The sequence below is a fragment of the Durotheca rogersii genome (genome assembly GCF_024521655.1).
Source record: "Durotheca rogersii strain YMJ 92031201 chromosome Unknown GGS23scaffold_11, whole genome shotgun sequence".
Lineage (NCBI taxonomy): Eukaryota > Fungi > Ascomycota > Sordariomycetes > Xylariales > Xylariaceae > Durotheca > Durotheca rogersii.
Window position 1 is genome coordinate 626,211 of NW_026251242.1, and position 16,484 is coordinate 642,694.

General features: G+C 56.1%; 6 protein-coding genes across 6 annotated transcripts; 3 read left to right on the forward strand and 3 right to left on the reverse strand.

Moving 5' to 3' along the window:
- Positions 1-261: 261 nt before the first annotated feature.
- On the reverse strand, positions 262-1,074 carry GGS23DRAFT_597157 (rheb small monomeric GTPase RhbA; the record flags this gene model as incomplete). Its single annotated transcript, XM_051518579.1, has 4 exons — positions 262-501; positions 569-697; positions 787-926; positions 1,020-1,074. 4 exons carry the CDS (start codon positions 1,072-1,074, stop codon positions 262-264), a joined length of 564 nt encoding a protein of 187 aa, XP_051371553.1.
- Positions 1,075-2,966: 1,892 nt separating this feature from the next.
- GGS23DRAFT_71163 (uncharacterized protein) lies at positions 2,967-6,442 on the reverse strand. The gene is made up of 2 exons (XM_051521210.1): positions 3,686-6,442; positions 2,967-3,628 (listed from the first exon to the last, which is right to left on the reverse strand). Exons 1-2 carry the CDS (start codon positions 6,026-6,028, stop codon positions 3,347-3,349), a joined length of 2,625 nt encoding a protein of 874 aa, XP_051371554.1. The 5' UTR covers positions 6,029-6,442; the 3' UTR covers positions 2,967-3,346.
- Positions 6,443-7,552: 1,110 nt separating this feature from the next.
- On the forward strand, positions 7,553-8,937 carry GGS23DRAFT_71383 (uracil phosphoribosyltransferase). The gene is made up of 5 exons (XM_051521212.1): positions 7,553-7,935; positions 8,014-8,372; positions 8,431-8,585; positions 8,651-8,667; positions 8,736-8,937. The coding sequence occupies exons 1-5, from the start codon at positions 7,772-7,774 to the stop codon at positions 8,785-8,787; spliced, it is 747 nt and encodes a 248-aa protein (XP_051371555.1). The 5' UTR covers positions 7,553-7,771; the 3' UTR covers positions 8,788-8,937.
- Positions 8,852-9,998, reverse strand: GGS23DRAFT_71358 (Elf1-domain-containing protein). The gene is made up of 6 exons (XM_051521211.1): positions 9,786-9,998; positions 9,668-9,712; positions 9,464-9,602; positions 9,360-9,407; positions 9,075-9,291; positions 8,852-8,963 (listed from the first exon to the last, which is right to left on the reverse strand). Exons 1-5 carry the CDS (start codon positions 9,786-9,788, stop codon positions 9,128-9,130), a joined length of 399 nt encoding a protein of 132 aa, XP_051371556.1. The 5' UTR covers positions 9,789-9,998; the 3' UTR covers positions 8,852-8,963; positions 9,075-9,127.
- Positions 9,999-10,949: 951 nt separating this feature from the next.
- GGS23DRAFT_569740 (putative GTP cyclohydrolase II) lies at positions 10,950-14,598 on the forward strand. The gene is made up of 16 exons (XM_051516470.1): positions 10,950-11,982; positions 12,033-12,151; positions 12,299-12,368; positions 12,438-12,600; positions 12,736-12,773; positions 12,826-12,895; positions 12,951-12,990; positions 13,045-13,100; positions 13,159-13,201; positions 13,265-13,347; positions 13,403-13,558; positions 13,696-13,838; positions 13,902-13,931; positions 13,988-14,073; positions 14,162-14,231; positions 14,282-14,598. The coding sequence occupies exons 1-16, from the start codon at positions 11,657-11,659 to the stop codon at positions 14,292-14,294; spliced, it is 1,506 nt and encodes a 501-aa protein (XP_051371557.1). The 5' UTR covers positions 10,950-11,656; the 3' UTR covers positions 14,295-14,598.
- Positions 14,599-15,475: 877 nt separating this feature from the next.
- GGS23DRAFT_597163 (uncharacterized protein) lies at positions 15,476-15,940 on the forward strand (the record flags this gene model as incomplete). The annotated part of the gene is made up of 2 exons (XM_051518580.1): positions 15,476-15,791; positions 15,846-15,940. 2 exons carry the CDS (start codon positions 15,476-15,478, stop codon positions 15,938-15,940), a joined length of 411 nt encoding a protein of 136 aa, XP_051371558.1.
- Positions 15,941-16,484: the final 544 nt, after the last annotated feature.

Sequence of the window (16,484 nt, forward strand, 5' to 3'; positions counted from 1 at the left end):
TTCGCGCGTTTCTAACATGTACACGCCATCGCTGCGTCATCTCTCTCTCAGATGTTAGCTCGCGTGGCCGACTCGAGCGTGGAGAGGCACAATTAGAACCTCTCCCCGTCTCCCTACCCGGGGGCGCAACCAACAGGGCCCCTCCGCTACCATCCAGCGGCAGCCTAGTTCTCCCGGCCCTTCAAGCCAGCCCGGCCCAGTCTGCCGTTGCTCATCCTCTCTAGGTCCAATACGCATGGCGCCCAAACATGACCACCTTCTTCACATAACCAGACATTTCGAGGCGTCGGTGCCCTCGTTGGGGTTCTGCGACTTCTCGACCTGGGCGATTAATAGCTCGAAGGCCTTGGCGACGTTCTCGTTGTAGCGAGCGCTCGCCTCGGTCCACGCGCAATTGAATCTCTCCGAAAGCTTCTTGCCGTCCTCTTGGCTGACCTGCCGTTGCTCGGGGCGTAAGTCGCTCTTGTTGCCCACGATAACGATAGGGACCCAATCCGTGCCCTGGGGTTGCCAGATGGTTAGCTGCTGCGGTATGGGATCGGCGGGAGGGGGTGAAGTTGGAACAAACAAGATGGTTGAGAATCTTCTCTCGGATGACCTGGACCATCTCGAACGATGGTAGCGAGGACACCGAGTAAACTAGCATGTAGCCGTGTATACCAATGAAGTGTTTCGAATTAAGGATGCTGTACTCATCCTGTATCGACCCAGCGTGTTAGTCCTTAGCAGATATTGCTCCATAGATACGTCGAAGGGGGAAGGATAGGGTTATCAGTTTTGAGTTACCTGGCCTGCTGTGTCGACGATCTCGGTAGCATAGTCCTGGCCCTTGACGCGGATCACCTTGCTGAATGTATTCTCGATAGTCGGGTAGTAACTCTCGACGAAGTGGCCATCGACGAACTGGACCGCAAGCGAAGATTTGCCTGTTCCCGAGGTCGGCCAGGTTAGATGTGCAGGTAGAGAGATATAGAGGGGATGTCGGGGGATATGCGGATGATGGGTTATCGTAGACATACCTACGGATCGGCTGCCAACGATGGCCACTTTGCGCTGCTTGGGTGGCGTCGGCATTTACGGGGGTTGTCGTGGGGAAGATGTATATCGTATGTGCGTACGTGGGATCGTGTGCTGTAGCCTGTAAGTGCGGTTGCTACGCCGTTAGGTCTCTTCCCCAGCAGTGATCAATAGGGATGGTAATGTTGCATGACCAAGGTCAGATCAGATGCTCAGAGCGTGGGGGGGAGCGGAGGGAGGGGAACGGGGGGGGGAAGAGGAAGAGGTCGCAAAGCGTGGGTATGTATATAGGCTGTCGCATGTCGCTACGTACGGCTGTGGCTTTTCACCTCTCTGCTCGGCTCGTTGGCATTCGGCTGCTGCTTGATTCATTCGCTGGTGGTTACATCAACCGTGTCACAGACAGCTCATGCTTGACGGGCGAGTTCTGTACGGATGGCCGACAACCCACTAGACGGACACCACCGGGGTGCACGTACCTTTTCTGCCTTGGGCCTCACATGCACCGGCACTCTAGTCTTTTCCAATACCTCCAATGAGTCGACTTCCAGACGAACCAGGCACACCGCGCGCGAGCGATGACGTGCAGATGCTACCCAGGATCACATACCAGCGCCGTCGGCGAGTTGGTGGTCTGAGGGGATTCGAGAAGAAGAGGGTCGGGGGAAGGGATCAGAAACAGAATCCGGGCGTTGTTTGGGTTGCCCCAAAGTCTCCCGTCTCCTCTCGCCTAGAGGAGGTTGGTCGTTCTGCTCACGTACGGAGGCTCAAGAGGTACCTATCCGCCTATGACGCCGGGGTGAGCTGTTAGGCGTAGGTGTGTACACGTACGCCTACCATACCTAGGTTAGGTACCTAGGTACCTAGGTTAGGAGGTACTTAGCCCCCCTAGCCTACGGAGCCACACGAGGAGGATTCTAAAGGAAAAAAACTGGCATAGGCGGTATGAAAGGTCAGAATGCATGCCTATCACATGCCTATAAGGTAGGCACCCCGCCCCCCTGATACACCTCTAGGTTAGGCGCCTGGGGTATTATACAGCTACCCACCCACGTAACCCGGGCGCGCACCCAGCCCAAGCCCATCGTACCTCTCGATACTATTTTTTCAGGCACAAATGCGTGGCTTGGATCGTTGTTGTTGTGTGCGCAATGATAGCAAGTATAGTTGTTATTGTTGTTTAATTTGTCATGAGTATGGCTTTTTGGCTCAGGGAGGTGAAACAGCCTCCGCAACACTAACCCAACACGCAGCCCGGTGAAATGCCAACACCTGAACAGACCAGCGAAAAGGAAACAGCCGATGCCGACCAGAATCACCCAGTATCTTTTCCGCGCCTTATCTCCGTTTGCTCTCTGATTCCACGCTACAGGCCAGACCAGACCGGCCGCACCGGACGAACAAACCGTGCCCCGGGTCTGGGCCTGGGCCTGGGCCTGGGCTTGGGCTTGGGGTCGGGGTCGGTTCCCTCAGAAGGCAGCTTACTGTAGCACAGGTATCGCCCAAGACGCATCACCAGGTGCCCCAAGCCCTCCAAGACTGTAACGAGGCGTCCGTGCAATGTGGGCATTGGCTTTACCTTCTCGGCCTGCCAGCCCACCACCTGCCCCTTGGCTACCTAGTAATGAGGCTAACATTCCTGCGGCTCAAGTACTAGCTAGTGAGTGGTGGGCTAAGTCAATCGCGGCGAGGGGATGGCGACGTGAGACACGCAAACTGCCAGTCTCGGTCCCGTTGCATGCTTAACCATTGCCGGGTAGAATGGTCTCAACGTTTTCCTGCCTGCCAGCAAATAGTACGCATACATATGTAGTCTGTTCCGTCCTCCCCTCCCTCCCCTCGGGCCAGGTCGGCCAGAAACCTCCTCCACCTCCTCACCCGTCTCTGCAAGTCATCGTGCCAAGATACCCAACTTCTGACGAGTTGGTTGTTCTCCATTCAACTCAAATCCATGCCTGGGTATAAGTGCTACGCCTTGCAGAAGTCCATACCTACCTATCTCCTTTCCTAACCTACCTGGGCCGTCACGGCCGCCACATGTGCCACATGTGCGCAGTTGCTTCAAGGGTATTTTTTGTATTTGCCCTCACAAACACACAAAAATCTTGACCATCTGGGAGGACGCTCGCTAGACCGTCGCAGACGTCTCTTCGTCAACCCCTCCCCCCCTCTTCGAAACACTTTATATGGACTAAACGCCTCCTCGTACTCTGCAAGAATCGCCTGATCGTGTCCCGTGCCAAGTCGAAAGTTTCCAACGGTAAATCGTGCATATAGCCCTTTAGGGTTGAGACATGTGGTGTTGCTCTAGGCGTAGGCCGTAGCCGGGTTAATCATGCGCTGCCTGGTCCTCTAGTCGGTGCACCAGATCCTGGAGTCGCTCTGTGTAACCACTTTGGTCCTGCGTGCCATCCTCGCCCACGTCTGCGCTCTCCACTTTCCGGTGGTGGATGATGAACTCTCGTATCGAGTCTAAGAGGGGCTCGATGCTCCGGGTAGAATGGCCCGAACGTATCTTCTGTCTCACCGGCGCATAGAGAGCTAGATAGCCTAACAGTACCGACAAATACCCGAACGCGACGTTCAAGTGGCTCGTCTCCATCGAATCGGCCTGCCACCGCGGTCAGTGTGGGGGGTAGCAATGTAGCCAATCTCGATCCAGACTCACCTCCGCTGTCCTCCGGTAGTTTTCCAAGAATAACCGAATCAGTTCATCCACTGGCCGCTGGCCCTCGTGACGACAATCGTTGATGACCTGCCTTACGAGCGAGCTGTGTTCGGAAAAGTTGATCAGGATGCCCAGTCGCAGGACCAAGCTGTCCAGAATCCCGTCGACCCAGGCGTCCTGCGATAAAGAGGCCCAGATGCGGGCAAAGTTACTAGTAATAGACTCCGCCAGCGCCGGTATCAACCCCTTGGCTACGAATATCTCTGGCGCCTCCGCGCTGTTGTTCGCTAGGTTGATGGTGAGCTTCAGGACGGCGCCTTCTAGCATGGCTCCGTCACCCCCTTCGGCGGCGGCCTCGGATACCGCCTTTCCCGAGGAGGTTGAGAAGATGTCGGCTACGGTGGGAAGATATCGAGCGGCCCAGTCGCTGCTTGCGCGCTGCGACTCGGCAACGCTGACGGCGTAAAAGTCGAGAATCGATAGAGCGTGGGCAAACTCGATGGCCTCGGAAGTTGCTGGATAGCTCCAATAATCTGTATTTTCGGCCGCTTCAGACAGCACCGCGAAGAGAGCTTCGATCACGGCCGGAGAGAAGATGGCAGGATCTCTTGCGGTATTGATATCCTGCGTGATGAGTAGGTGTAGGCATTTGAGCGCGATGCCCCTAGGTGACACGTAAGGTGGCTTGGCCGCATCCCAGATCGGAAGTTCGCGGAGGGAGCTTTGGATGGCGAGAACGGAGGTCTGGCTTCTCTTAGATAGGTTGCTCCTCCGGTCTCGCGCTATGAATTTCATGTCCCGCGGCACCCCGAGAAAGTGGGCGAACAAGCTCGCGGGGTTCTCGAGCCGGACGAGTTGGTTAATGTGCGACGATGGCCACTTTGCAAGCGTCGTTACAAGGATGGATAAAATAAGGTAACCGGAAATCGGATCGGATTCCTTGCCCATGTCCTTCAGAAACGCGGCCTCGACGCCGTGATCGCGGTATTGTCGCATGAAGTCCCGATCCTTTATCTTCTCTGCTACTTGTAGCAATGCTGCTCTGCGAGACGAGGAAGCCCCGTTGCCTGGGGTACCTATTTGATCGGCCAGATCCTGCATCGTGTCAGCGACCCGGGAATTCGCTCCAGCCTGCCTCAATTCGTGAATGTTCCTCAGTTTCGAGTTAGGCGAACCTTGGGCCACGAGGTCATCGTCATCCAAGACTCCCTTGGCAGCAGCCGTCTTGATTGGGGCCCCAAGTTCTAGACGCCTCCCTTTCAAAGGAAGCGACATTTCCCCGGGCAGCGTGAGGGCTTCGAGTAGGTCGCCTTCCTCCTCCAGCAGCTTCCTACCCTGGCCGTAGGTGAACTTGAGGCCGCTGTTGGAGCGCGCGAAGGTCCTAGCGCCAGTAAGTTGCATCGTCGCGGTTTTACGGCTCGGCGTCTGGGGGAGGGTCTGAGAATCCATGGTTGGCACGTCGCCGGCCTGTTGGCTCGCGGCCGGCTGCTCCAGAGTTGCTTGACTTTCGAAAACTTCGTCGATGGATCCGTCCGCCTCGTCCTGCGTTTGCTCCACCAGGGCATCGATCAACCGCTTTCTACGCCTCTTGGAAACTCTTTCGGGAACCCAGGGGGGGGAGAGCTGGATCTTCTCGTCTGCTCCGGCGGAGGGCGCGCTAGATGTTTCCAGGGCTGCCGTATTTACGCTAGCGAAGCGCAAGGCAATCTGTTTCCGAACACTTTCTCGTTTCGTTTCTCTGGCGGCATTTGCGCTGGTGGATGTCGACGATCCCGGGTCGTTGGCGCTGGCTGCCTTAAGGCGCCTCGGAGGGTTTGGCAGCGTTGGCGTGAGAGGGGGGCTGGATAGTTTTGTCTCGGTCGCGTCGGCCTCGATAGATTCCGACGTTATCGACCAGGCGCGTTCTTTGGATACAGAGCTGACAGCCGAACCACGAGTAGGTGCTGATGGACGCGGCCGACGTTGTGTCCGATTAAGAGGCTGGCTGCTTTTACCGGCCTGGGCAGCCTCCTGCGCTCGGCCCCTGGACGTGTCGACCTGGGAAATCTTGCGCTTCCGTTCCAAGGGTTGCGCGCCCTTCTGAGGACCACTCGTACTTCCCTTCCCCTCCACGACTCCATCGACACGTCGAGAGGGCGAAGGGGGCTGGCGCACCGGGGACGAGATGAGAGTCGGCCGGCGGTGCGTCACAGTGGCCTTGGGTTTGGGGATCGGGTCGTCTTCTAGCTCATCCGTATCCCAGACGGGATTGAACGCGGCCTTCGGCTGTCTCTTACGCGAGGCTTTCCCGTAGGTCATCAGCCCTTTCTTGCGCGGGGCGCTGAATTCTTGTCGTGCGGCCATGGTATTTCCCGACTGTTGCGGACATCAATTGGTCAATGGTCTCACCGCAGCACCGCGCGCACGGGAGTGGCGAGTAGAGCAGCGACCCGGGACGAGAAAGCGTAGTCGGGTTCGGGTTCACATCAAGGGCTCGACGTCGTGCGTGTCGGCAGGCTCGCAGGATGCGGCGGGTGGTTGGCGGTGGATGGCGGTGGTAGCGGGCCAACGAATGGTCGGCAGGAGGAGACAACGAACGCGTCCACCTTGTCTGGCCCGTATCCCGCCTCGGCCGGCAAATTTGGGAAAAGGGACAAAGCAGATGTCGATGCGTCGGAAGCGCGGTCTTGACGCTCGGGACGACGAGGCGAAGAGAGGAGCAACGCAATTCGGTCGATGGGCACTGAGCTCGGGGACAGATTCGGCCAGCGCACCCATCCAGTGTCGTGGTGTTATGATGATGTAGGTTGGTAAAGGCGAGGTAGGTGTAAGCAGCCGAGCAAATTGTCAACACAGAGCCATCAATTGCCGCGTGGGTTAGGTAGTGAGCTAATGACGGAAGCGTCATGCCCGCCGTCCAATCTTGGCTGGATCTGGTCTGGAGTACCTGGTACTTGTGCACATCCTAGTGTAGATACCTAGAGGTAGGTAGGTCTAACGTATGCAGGTACCTACCTTAGGTACCTACCCGTAGGAGGAGGTACCTACCATCTCCTACCATCTCCTACCATCAGGTAAGGAAGATACCTAGAGATCAGTAGGTTACTTAACGAAGGATAGGTTCGATTCTTAACAGCGCTACTTGGTAGTCTTCGCTATTTAGCTCATCTCCTAGATAGATAGGTACCTACCTCTAGGTGTAGGTACCTCCCAGGAGGTAGGCTAGAGTACCTCCTATGTGTCCACCATCCGTAGTGCGCATCTTCCCGCCCGTTCCTCTTTGTTGGCTTGCCCGCCGGGCTGCGAAGGTCAAAGTCGGTCGGCGATCGCCCATCTGCTGGGGCCTGAGACGAACCCGCCATCGGGTACAAGCCTGCTGCAAACCTGGTGGGTAAAACGGGATGAGGAGCGCCAAGGCATCTCATACTACCCAAGTTCGGCAGGTAACTTACCTTAAGTAGCGCGCAGGTTACCTATCGGCGCTTATCTTATCTTATCAGCCCTCGCTTTTCTACATGTCAGCTCCGAGAGAGCCTCGACTTGTGCTTAAATCTCAGAATATTCGGTTGCATCGATTCCGGCGACCTGGGAGGGCCATCCCAACCGAACCCCCCCCCCCCTAAGCGTGCGCTCCTAGATGTAGGTAATGTAAGGCACCTTAGGAGGTAGATAGCCTATCATATAACATGACATCGAGTATTTCGTACTAAGCCTCCCTCTCCCATCCCGCAGGGCCACCCAAGGCCAATTCGCAGTCGCCTAGAGGACTAAGCTGTTTATGCTTTTCGCGAGGCCAGCCCAGCTCTCGCCCTCCCGCCAGTGCTTACTTTGGACTGCTTTGGCTCGCGACCTTACCACGGCGTCGGTTCCCCACTACCTACTTCTTATCTGGCCTCGTCGACGCCAAACACACCTGTACGTAAATTCACCATTGGCCAGGAACTGCTCGAGAACCCTTCCCCCCCCTCCTTATGACCTCAGGCGCACCTCTTGGGTGGATCCACCTGACCGGGCCTCGCTGGAACGTATAATATCCAGGCCGCCCTTCCAACTGTCTCTCGCACACCCAACCTCTGCCTCGCCCCGGGAAATACCCACGTATATACCATGGCCGCTCCGTCCGAGGATCGCCCCCAAGCCGGGCCTACGCAGTGTGTAGGGCCCGACTATCGCTTGCCCAGCCAAAAGCCCACGGCCACGGTCTCGACCGAGGTGAGATACGACAACGTCGTCACACTGCCCCAGACGCCGCAGCTCATCGCCCTACTCACGTGAGTGTTTTCCTCCTTCGGCGACGCGGGGCGTGTCGGCTGTGCTCTCGAATCGCTTATGACGTGTCCCCGGAACAGGAAGATCCGCGACAGGAAGACGGACCGGGCTGACTTCATCTTCTACTCCAACCGGATCATTCGTCTGCTGGTCGAGGAGGGGCTGAACCACCTGCCCGTCGTCGAGCACACCGTGACTACCCCGGTTGGCCGTACCTACGCCGGACTGATGTTCCAGGGGAAGATCTGCGGCGTGTCCATCATGCGCGCCGGCGAAGCCATGGAGCAAGGCCTCCGGGACTGCTGCAGGTCCGTGCGGATCGGTAAGATCTTGATCCAACGGGACGAGGAAACGGCGACGCCTAGGCTGTTTTATGACAAACTGCCCGAGGATATCGCCAGCCGATGGGTCCTTCTGCTCGACCCGATGTTTGCGACAGGTCAGATAGTCCCGAGTTGTGTCGACGCCTGGGAACTAACCAGCACCGGCTGCTGTAGGTGGATCGGCCATCATGGCCGTGGACGTTCTGAAATCGCGTGGCGTTCCGGAGGAGAGAATTCTCTTCCTGAACCTGATCGCCAGCCCGCAGGGGATCGAAAACTTCGCGACCAAGTTTCCCAAGCTTCGAGTCGTCACCGCGTTTGTTGACCAAGTGAGGACTTGCACGCATAGCTCCCCGACTGCCACGACACGAATGCTAACACGGGTGCGCTACAGGGTCTTGACGAGAAGAAGTACGCCCGCGATGCCATAACGTGACTATAACATAACCTATCCAGGCCGCTTGCTGACGTGCATCTAGCTACATTATTCCAGGCCTGGGCGACTTTGGAGACCGATTTTACACCATGTAGAAAAATCTAGTCCTAATTACAGGGAAGTCCGTATGAAGATAATACGCGCGAGACTCTTATATAGAGTCGACCGTCAAGCCGATTGGCATTATTCCTAAGCTAGAGAGCGTGGTAACCCAGTATATCCTATTTAAATATCTAAGATTCCTTAGTCCGCAAGGTATCGTGGCACCGTCCTATGGCCAGGTCAGCTACGAGCGTAATCTTAACAGTAGCCTGGAGGGGTAGCGACGGTGCTCGCATGCTGCGGGTATGTGGCTGCAAACGCGGTGGGCCGGTATCCTGACATGATTAGGTCGTATGGTTGTGATGCGTAACTATGTTAAATTGCCCTGGCGGCTCAGTCTAAGTCCTCGTCATCGTCTGGCACGATTCCGTCACCCTCGTATCTCCGGTCCTCTTCATCGTCGCCGTACCGATCGACGGCGGATGGTTTCGACCCTCTACGGTAGGCTGACGAGGACGCGGGGCCGCTGGTGCCATCGTTATCTTTCGCTACAGCATCTAAGGTCGTGTCAGTGATATTGCGGGGAGGCTCGTCGCGTAGTGCGTCAGGCGAGGCGTTGACATACCGGCTGCGTCAACCCATTCGCTATACACATCGACTGCTGCCGACAGATCTGGGCAACACGCATCAGCAATTGAGCGCCGAAGGCCTCTGCGCTCTCTCTCTTACAGTTGATGCTACACTGGAACTTCTGGCCGCAGACCTTGCACTCCAGTTCGCCAACAAAAGCCTTCTTGTTCATGTCGACGGTGACGGACTTCTCGTGGTTGCAGAACAGGCAGGTGAATATGGTAGGCAGGGGATCAGACTGCAATTCGGTGAGTTTCGGTCGCTCCTCGACGATGCCGACGTTCGTCTGCAGGATGGCATTACCTTCTTCTTGCCCTGCGGCTTTCTCGAGCTCTTCTTGCGTTTTCCCTATCGCGAACCTGCTGTCAGCACCCGTGGCGCATCGCTCGCATCGTCAGGCGACAAAGAGAGGGCTCCCTACCATAGTGAGATAGGGTGCGGCGGGTTTGCGGATGAGATCGAAGATGGGCAGACAGATTTGATCGACCCCTTTGGCTTTGGATGGTGAGGGCCGGCCGGCTGGGCTTGAGAGTCGGGTTGTCGCAGGAGGTGGATAGGATTGGTTGCGGTCGGCAATTTCGCAATCGGAGGATGACGTCGGGGGATGTCGCGTTGGGAGGGAGGAAAAAAACAGTGCGCGTCTTCGGACAAGTAGCACCCGTCCCGCCCAGGTGTCCCTGGAGAACAACAGCAACGCCGGCTTGCCCGGGTTTTGCGTTCGTTCTTGACTTGTTTCCGACCCGAAAAATTAAGGATGAAAAATTGCTAGCGGTACAGATGCTCACGGTACGCCCAGAAGAGGTTCATAGTCGGTCGCTGGGTGTGAGGTAGGCACACGATCGACATGGTGACGCCCAAGCTTCAAGGCGATGACACCTGGCAGGAGGCGAATTGTACTGACGCAGAGTGTATATGTAATCGTCGCTCGCGCGCTGCACTCTGCCCCGTACCCATAACCATAACCATAACCATAATCTATACACAGGTACCTGAGGTAAGAGAGGTAACCTATGTCCCTTGGGTGCCTACGTCCAACGGGTCCCTAGTAGATAGGTACCTCCTATACGTATGTATATGATGCGCAGTAGGGATATATATCCCTTACCGGTAATGCTGGAATTCCATTCCGACAGTGGGGACCCCACCTATGCCTTTTTTCCCTTTCTCGTCCGCATCCAATCCATCAAGTAAAGCCGTTATCAACCGGATTTACAGCTTAGTGCCTTAGGTGCCCTCTTCCGGAGGCTGGTATCCACCCGGAGCTATAGGTAGGTAGCGTGGATTTCGCAGAGGAAGTATCTGTAGGGGGGATCCCCCGGCGATAGATAGCACATGCCCTTAGGTACCTAGGTAGGTAGGCACTACTATGTACGTGTACGTAGGCAGGTAATATCCTGGTAACAGGTACCTACCTACCTACATGCATAGGTAGGTTGTTGCTCGGTACCTACCAGATGCGTCGCCAACCGCAGCCAAGCGAGATAGGCCTGGGCGAAACCGCCCGCGGTGATCCGGCATCCGCCAAGTGCATAACGCACGGCAATACTTCTCCCTATAGGCATAGGCGGATTGCACCTCAGCTACGCAGGCACAGAGGCCGCCGTCCTATCACCGGAAACACAGAGATATCGGGTAGCTACCGACTTAGTGCCGTTACGTGCTAAGCCTGGTGCATACCTCCTTATCTCTGCCCTGCCTTGGGCAGCATAGGCAGGCTCAGATAGTCCCGAATCGCTGCTTGCTCCATCGATGCGTAGCGGACATGCGTGCTCTGGGTTGTCGCCAGTCCGCTCGGCCCAGCGGTCGATTGGGACTGGAAGCCCCGGCACGATACCGTATGTACCTCGCCCTGGGATTAGGTTAGGTAAGGATAAGTTAAGTCGCTCCGACTGCTCGGAACATCCGGTCATCGCAGTCAGGCGCTCCTCCTCTCAACTCTTCCTCAGGCTAGCCTAGGTGCGAGACCACCGACCAAATCCCCCCCTTCATTCGGCCTCCTCCCCATCGCTCCTCTCTCACCTCCGCTATCCTCACTGAATCGGCTCGACTCTTCTATAAAACCAGTGTCCCTCCCGCGATCCCTACATAAATCCTGCCACTATTGCTGTTGCTATTATCTTTGCCCTTGTCATCGACAGAACAAGTGACATTTGTCTAGCCTTACCATAATATTTCATCCCTCCACCCATTCACATATAATACCATCGGTCTCCCCCCTCCCCCTTCTGTGCATCCTCACTGACCTCCCGCCTCCCGCCTCCCCCTCTTACCGACCCCCCGTCGGTTGTGAAAATGGCAACTCCAGGTTCGGGCACAGGCGGTGAAGCAGGCATAGCGGACGTTCTTCAGGCCCTTAAGGCCATTCAAGAGAGCCAGAGTAGACTAGAAACCGAGTTTGAATCCGTTTCTCGACGTCTTGATGCGATTGCTCCCACCGTCCCTGGAGCGAGCAGTGGCCTAGAAAAGAAGACTCCTCCTCAACTTGCTACTAGAATTCCAACCACCCCGACCCAGATCTCCCTAGGTGCAGGCGAGTCTGATGCTGGCAGCACCACCCCCACCAGCAAAGAAGCGGTCCAGGCACAGACATCGGGGTTCACGTCTCGGATTATCCTTACGTGAGCGACATTCCCTGGAACATCGTATGCCTGTGCTAATTTCCCGTCAGTACGTATCCCAAACAGACTGGTATCGATCCACTGCCTCTTCGATGGGGGGCTCCGGACGCGACCGGCCGTGGGCCGGTGGTCGTATCCCGCTCGTCGTCCACCATCCGAAGACGCAATGGTGAGTCAGATTGGCTCCGCCCCTCCCCCCTTTCCCGCCCCTATCCTACCCCTTTTATTCACGTATTAACCCTTGGTTTCAGCCATTGGAGGTGAGCTATACTCTGCCGTCGTGGCTGTGGGAAACCTGTAAAACTCATCGATGTAGCACACGGCGGTTCCTATTCCATTTATTTCGCTCTGGCTCTCGCCAGCAAGCAGCTTAATGCTAATCACAGGTCTGTCAACCTCCGCGTGCCTCACGGCGGGGCGTGTATAATCTAATCAGAAACGGGAGAGGGGGTTAGACCGGATTTCACGAACACGGAACCGGCTGTCAATATCGGCCCTTTCCCTCAATGGGGTGACAAGAAGAAAATCGTCGCCATGGATCCCTGGGGTCATCTAGCTCCGTGGCTGTTCTCTGACGTTATGGAGAAAGAGAACAGTAAGCGTCGACCCGCTGGATGCGTGATCACAGCTGCCAAGCATGCTAACGAGTTGTTGCAGTTGACATTCGCCCGACCATCGCCATTACCAAAGCTCACATGAAGGTAGAGTCGTCGTCAGTACTTCAGAGTTAGGACATGAGCTAAGTAGAACAAGCTTCCGGAGCTCGAGGAGAGCGTTCGAAGTGGCAGACTGTACGTACCCCCTCGGCTGCATCTGTCGCCACGCTAACCAGTATCTCTCCAGTGTCCCCGATGGGAAGGTCTGCCTGAACGAGATGGGAGAGCTGGCGGTGACCAAATTCGCAGTTGAGCCGGTATAAACCAGGAATCCGTCGCCTTTCCCTGACGATATGGTGCTAACGGGACTAGGTTTGGTATCTCCCCGGGGTAGCCGAGAGATTTGGCATAGGTGTGTTACCGAGAGAGGGATTTGGCGATAGGTCCGACAGACTAACAGTAGCAGACGAGGGGGTCCTAAGACGGTCGTTGTTCGAGCATACCGGCGGCAGTTATCCAGAGGTAAGCTCCGACCAACTGTCGAACGCGAATGAATGCTAGGGGTCTGACCGGGATGCAGCTTATCACACGCGGTGACATCAAAGTCTTCCTACCTCCAATCGGTAACCAGGCGTTTTACCCATTCCAATGAGCGTCATATGACTGCAGTGCTGACGCCTCGTCAGGTGGGCTAACCGTCTATTGCTTCGGGGACCCGGCAAAGATGTCGGACGAAAAATGTAGATTGGCCCTGCGTGTCCACGATGAGGTAATTTCTGCCTCGAATCCATTGGTTGGAGCATGCTTGCTCACAGCAGACGCAGTGCAACGGCAGTGATGTGTTTGGCTCCGATATATGTACTTGCAGGCCCTATCTCATCTTCGGCATCGAGGAGGCCGTCAAAGAAGCGCAGAACGGCGGGAGTGGTGTCGTCATCTACTTCAGAAAGGAGGGGCGGGCTCTAGGCGAAGTCACGAAGGTATGGTATAGCTCCGGCCTCGATTCCTAGCCGTCCGCTGCTAACGTCGAACAGTATCGTAAGTCTTGATGCTGTCTAGCCTCCGGGTCGAGGATCCTAACCGTTCGTATCTGGCAGTTGTTTACAACGCCAGAAAGCGTGGCGAGGATCGCGCTTCAGACTACTTCAAGCGAACGGAAAACATTGCGGGAGTGAAGGACATGCGCTTCCAGGCTCTAATGCCCGACATCCTGCACTGGCTCGGCATCAAGAAGATTGACAGGATGCTGAGTATGAGCAAGTAAGTGGCGAGGATAGACGTGATGGGAAGGGTCCTATGAAACGCTGATACGTCGGAACGTAGTATGAAGTACGATGCCATCGTTGGCCAGGGGTAAGCCGAATTCTGTACAGCGCAACGACGCCGCACGTCTGTCTAACCGAGAAAAGCATCCCTATCCACGAGAGGGTGGAACTCCCCGAAGACTTAATCCCTGCAGACTCGCGGGTTGAGATTGATGCCAAGATTACTGCCGGTAGGCGCGCGCGCACACCTCCCCTCTTCATCCTCCTAGCCGCGTTCCAGGTCTATGTACCTAGTCTAGATGACTGAACGGTTTGCAGGTTACTTCACTACGGGCCACAGGATGACCGCGGACGAATTGAGTGCGGTGCAGGGCCGGATTTGGGAAGAGTGAGTATCCTCTGCTAGACATTGCGAAGTCGTACTGACGGCAACGACAGCATCGACCATTAGGGAGTGCCGACTAGGATGGAGACGGCGGCACGTCGGTTCTCGGCATAAGGAATCAACCCCGGACTACGCGGACTAGATACATTTTGTACCGTTCGGAATCTCGATCTTCCCCCACCCCCATCCTTACTATTGCCACACGTAGGACTGATACGTAGGGACATAGTCTATGTATGGGTGGATGGGTGTGTGTATGTGTGTATGTATGTAGGAATGTATGCATGCATGCATCGTGAGAGACGCACCTAGGGCTGTCCGTAGTGTCTTACGTCTTGTGACCTCGCCGCCATCCGTGATATCTTATAGGGTGCGACGGTGTTGTTCCTTTTGTAGAATGCGCGGGCAGAAGGGTCGCGTTCAGTTTGTGCTGCGGCACTTACGTCGACTGAACCAGAGGATCCGTAGGTATGACGGCGTAGGGGAAATCTCGCAGCTTCGATTGAGCAATTGAGGATACTGTCCACATCAGCCTTAGGGGGAAAGGGGGGCAATGTGATGCATCATCGACAAGCAGGAATGGGCCTGCGGTGCGCCAGCGGGCAGACAGCATGCAAAGAATACACAGTAGGGGCGTTATCTCGGCCTCGCTCGCAGAACTGGCGCTGAGGAGGCCTGGTGCGTGAAGCTGACGGGGTCGTCTCGTCGCCAGCCACTGGGAAGCTGGCGTGCGCAGGGAAAAACGGGGATAGCTGCTACGTAGTCGAGGGACGGACGAGAACAGTGGTATCGAGAGATATTGGGAGGGATTGGCATGCAGGGATGGGGAGCTGTAGCTTCGTGAGTGGTGCAGCCATCGCGAATTCTCCCCACTCCACCTTGTTAGTTGTGTAGGACGGCCCAACTGAGCTGCAAGAGGACACGCCCAAGCCAAATGGGAGACCACACAACAGCTACCACATGCGAGTTGACCCCATTCGGGGTGACATGTGGCACTGCCCGCAACCGGCCGTCTGGGGATGTCGTTCCACAACAGCCGGTAGTAAGTGAACGTAGCGGACTTGGTTGCCTTGCTGCGAATGGTCTTAAACGTCTGGGACATCCATTCATCGACCGAGGGTCGACTCCTCCATCTTGCATCGTCTTCACCCAGAAAACTTACCACTCCCAATCGCAGACTTTGGTCGATACTGCAATCCAGCACCCTTTTTCGTCTAAGAATCCATCACAGACGTCCGCATCCGAAAATGGCCACCACCGCCAGATACTCGCCCGATCCCCATACTGTGCCTCGACGGGATACCTCCCCGGGCTGGCCCAGAACGTGCGGCGACAGACGTCGGCCCCGCTTGCTCAGGTCCTGCGTCACCGAACCCTCCATCACCACCTCCAACGCGTGCAATGGGCTGTTGACGAGCCCGAACTCGAGCCAGAGAGCGACGGAGCTGCTGAGCCGGGTCGCCTTCTCCAACGCCGCGTCGTCGCCGTCGTCGACGCGGAGCTTCAGCGAGGAGGTCGGGGAGGCCCGCGACCCTCGCTTGACCGACGCCGCTTGCAATTCACGTACGTACTACCTTGGATAGTTGCCATGTCCCGAGCTCTGACTTCGACGGATAGAATCGGCTGGCTACTTCAGCTTCCCCAGCTTCGACATGTGGGAAGCGGCGGAGCGCTTAAGCTCGGAGAAGGCGATAGATCGAGCAACAGCTTGATTTGAGCGAGCGTCCTGGCGAAAGAAAGAAGAGAAAAGAGGAAGAGGGGGAGCGAGCGAGCGACATGACGGAGTCGTCCCCTCGGGTAAAAAGCATAGAGCAACACGGCATAGTAGTACACCACAGCAAGGAAGGGTGAACAGAACTCGGCGGATATACCACCTGATTTAAACACGACGGAAACCAAGGAGAAGGAAGAAAAGAAAAATAAGGAAAACAGGCTCGTCTCACTTTGGTCGACGACATGCCAGCACGAAGCGGACGATAATACACGACGACACGTCAATAGGCGCCGGGGGGAGTTGTTTATCTGTTCTTGTCTAATTTTCTTCTGTTTTTGGGCGGAGTCATTCCTTTTCTCATTTTCCTTTGTTTGGCTTTCCCTTCTGTACACTGGCTGGGTTGTGATCATTTGGATGATGCCTGGTACTTGGGGCCGGCGGGGGGGCAAAGGCGCTTGGGCGATCATAGAGCACACGGGCTTATACCTAAGGGAAATGGGGACTTCACAGGACGGATGGATGTACGGATGTACGGATGTATT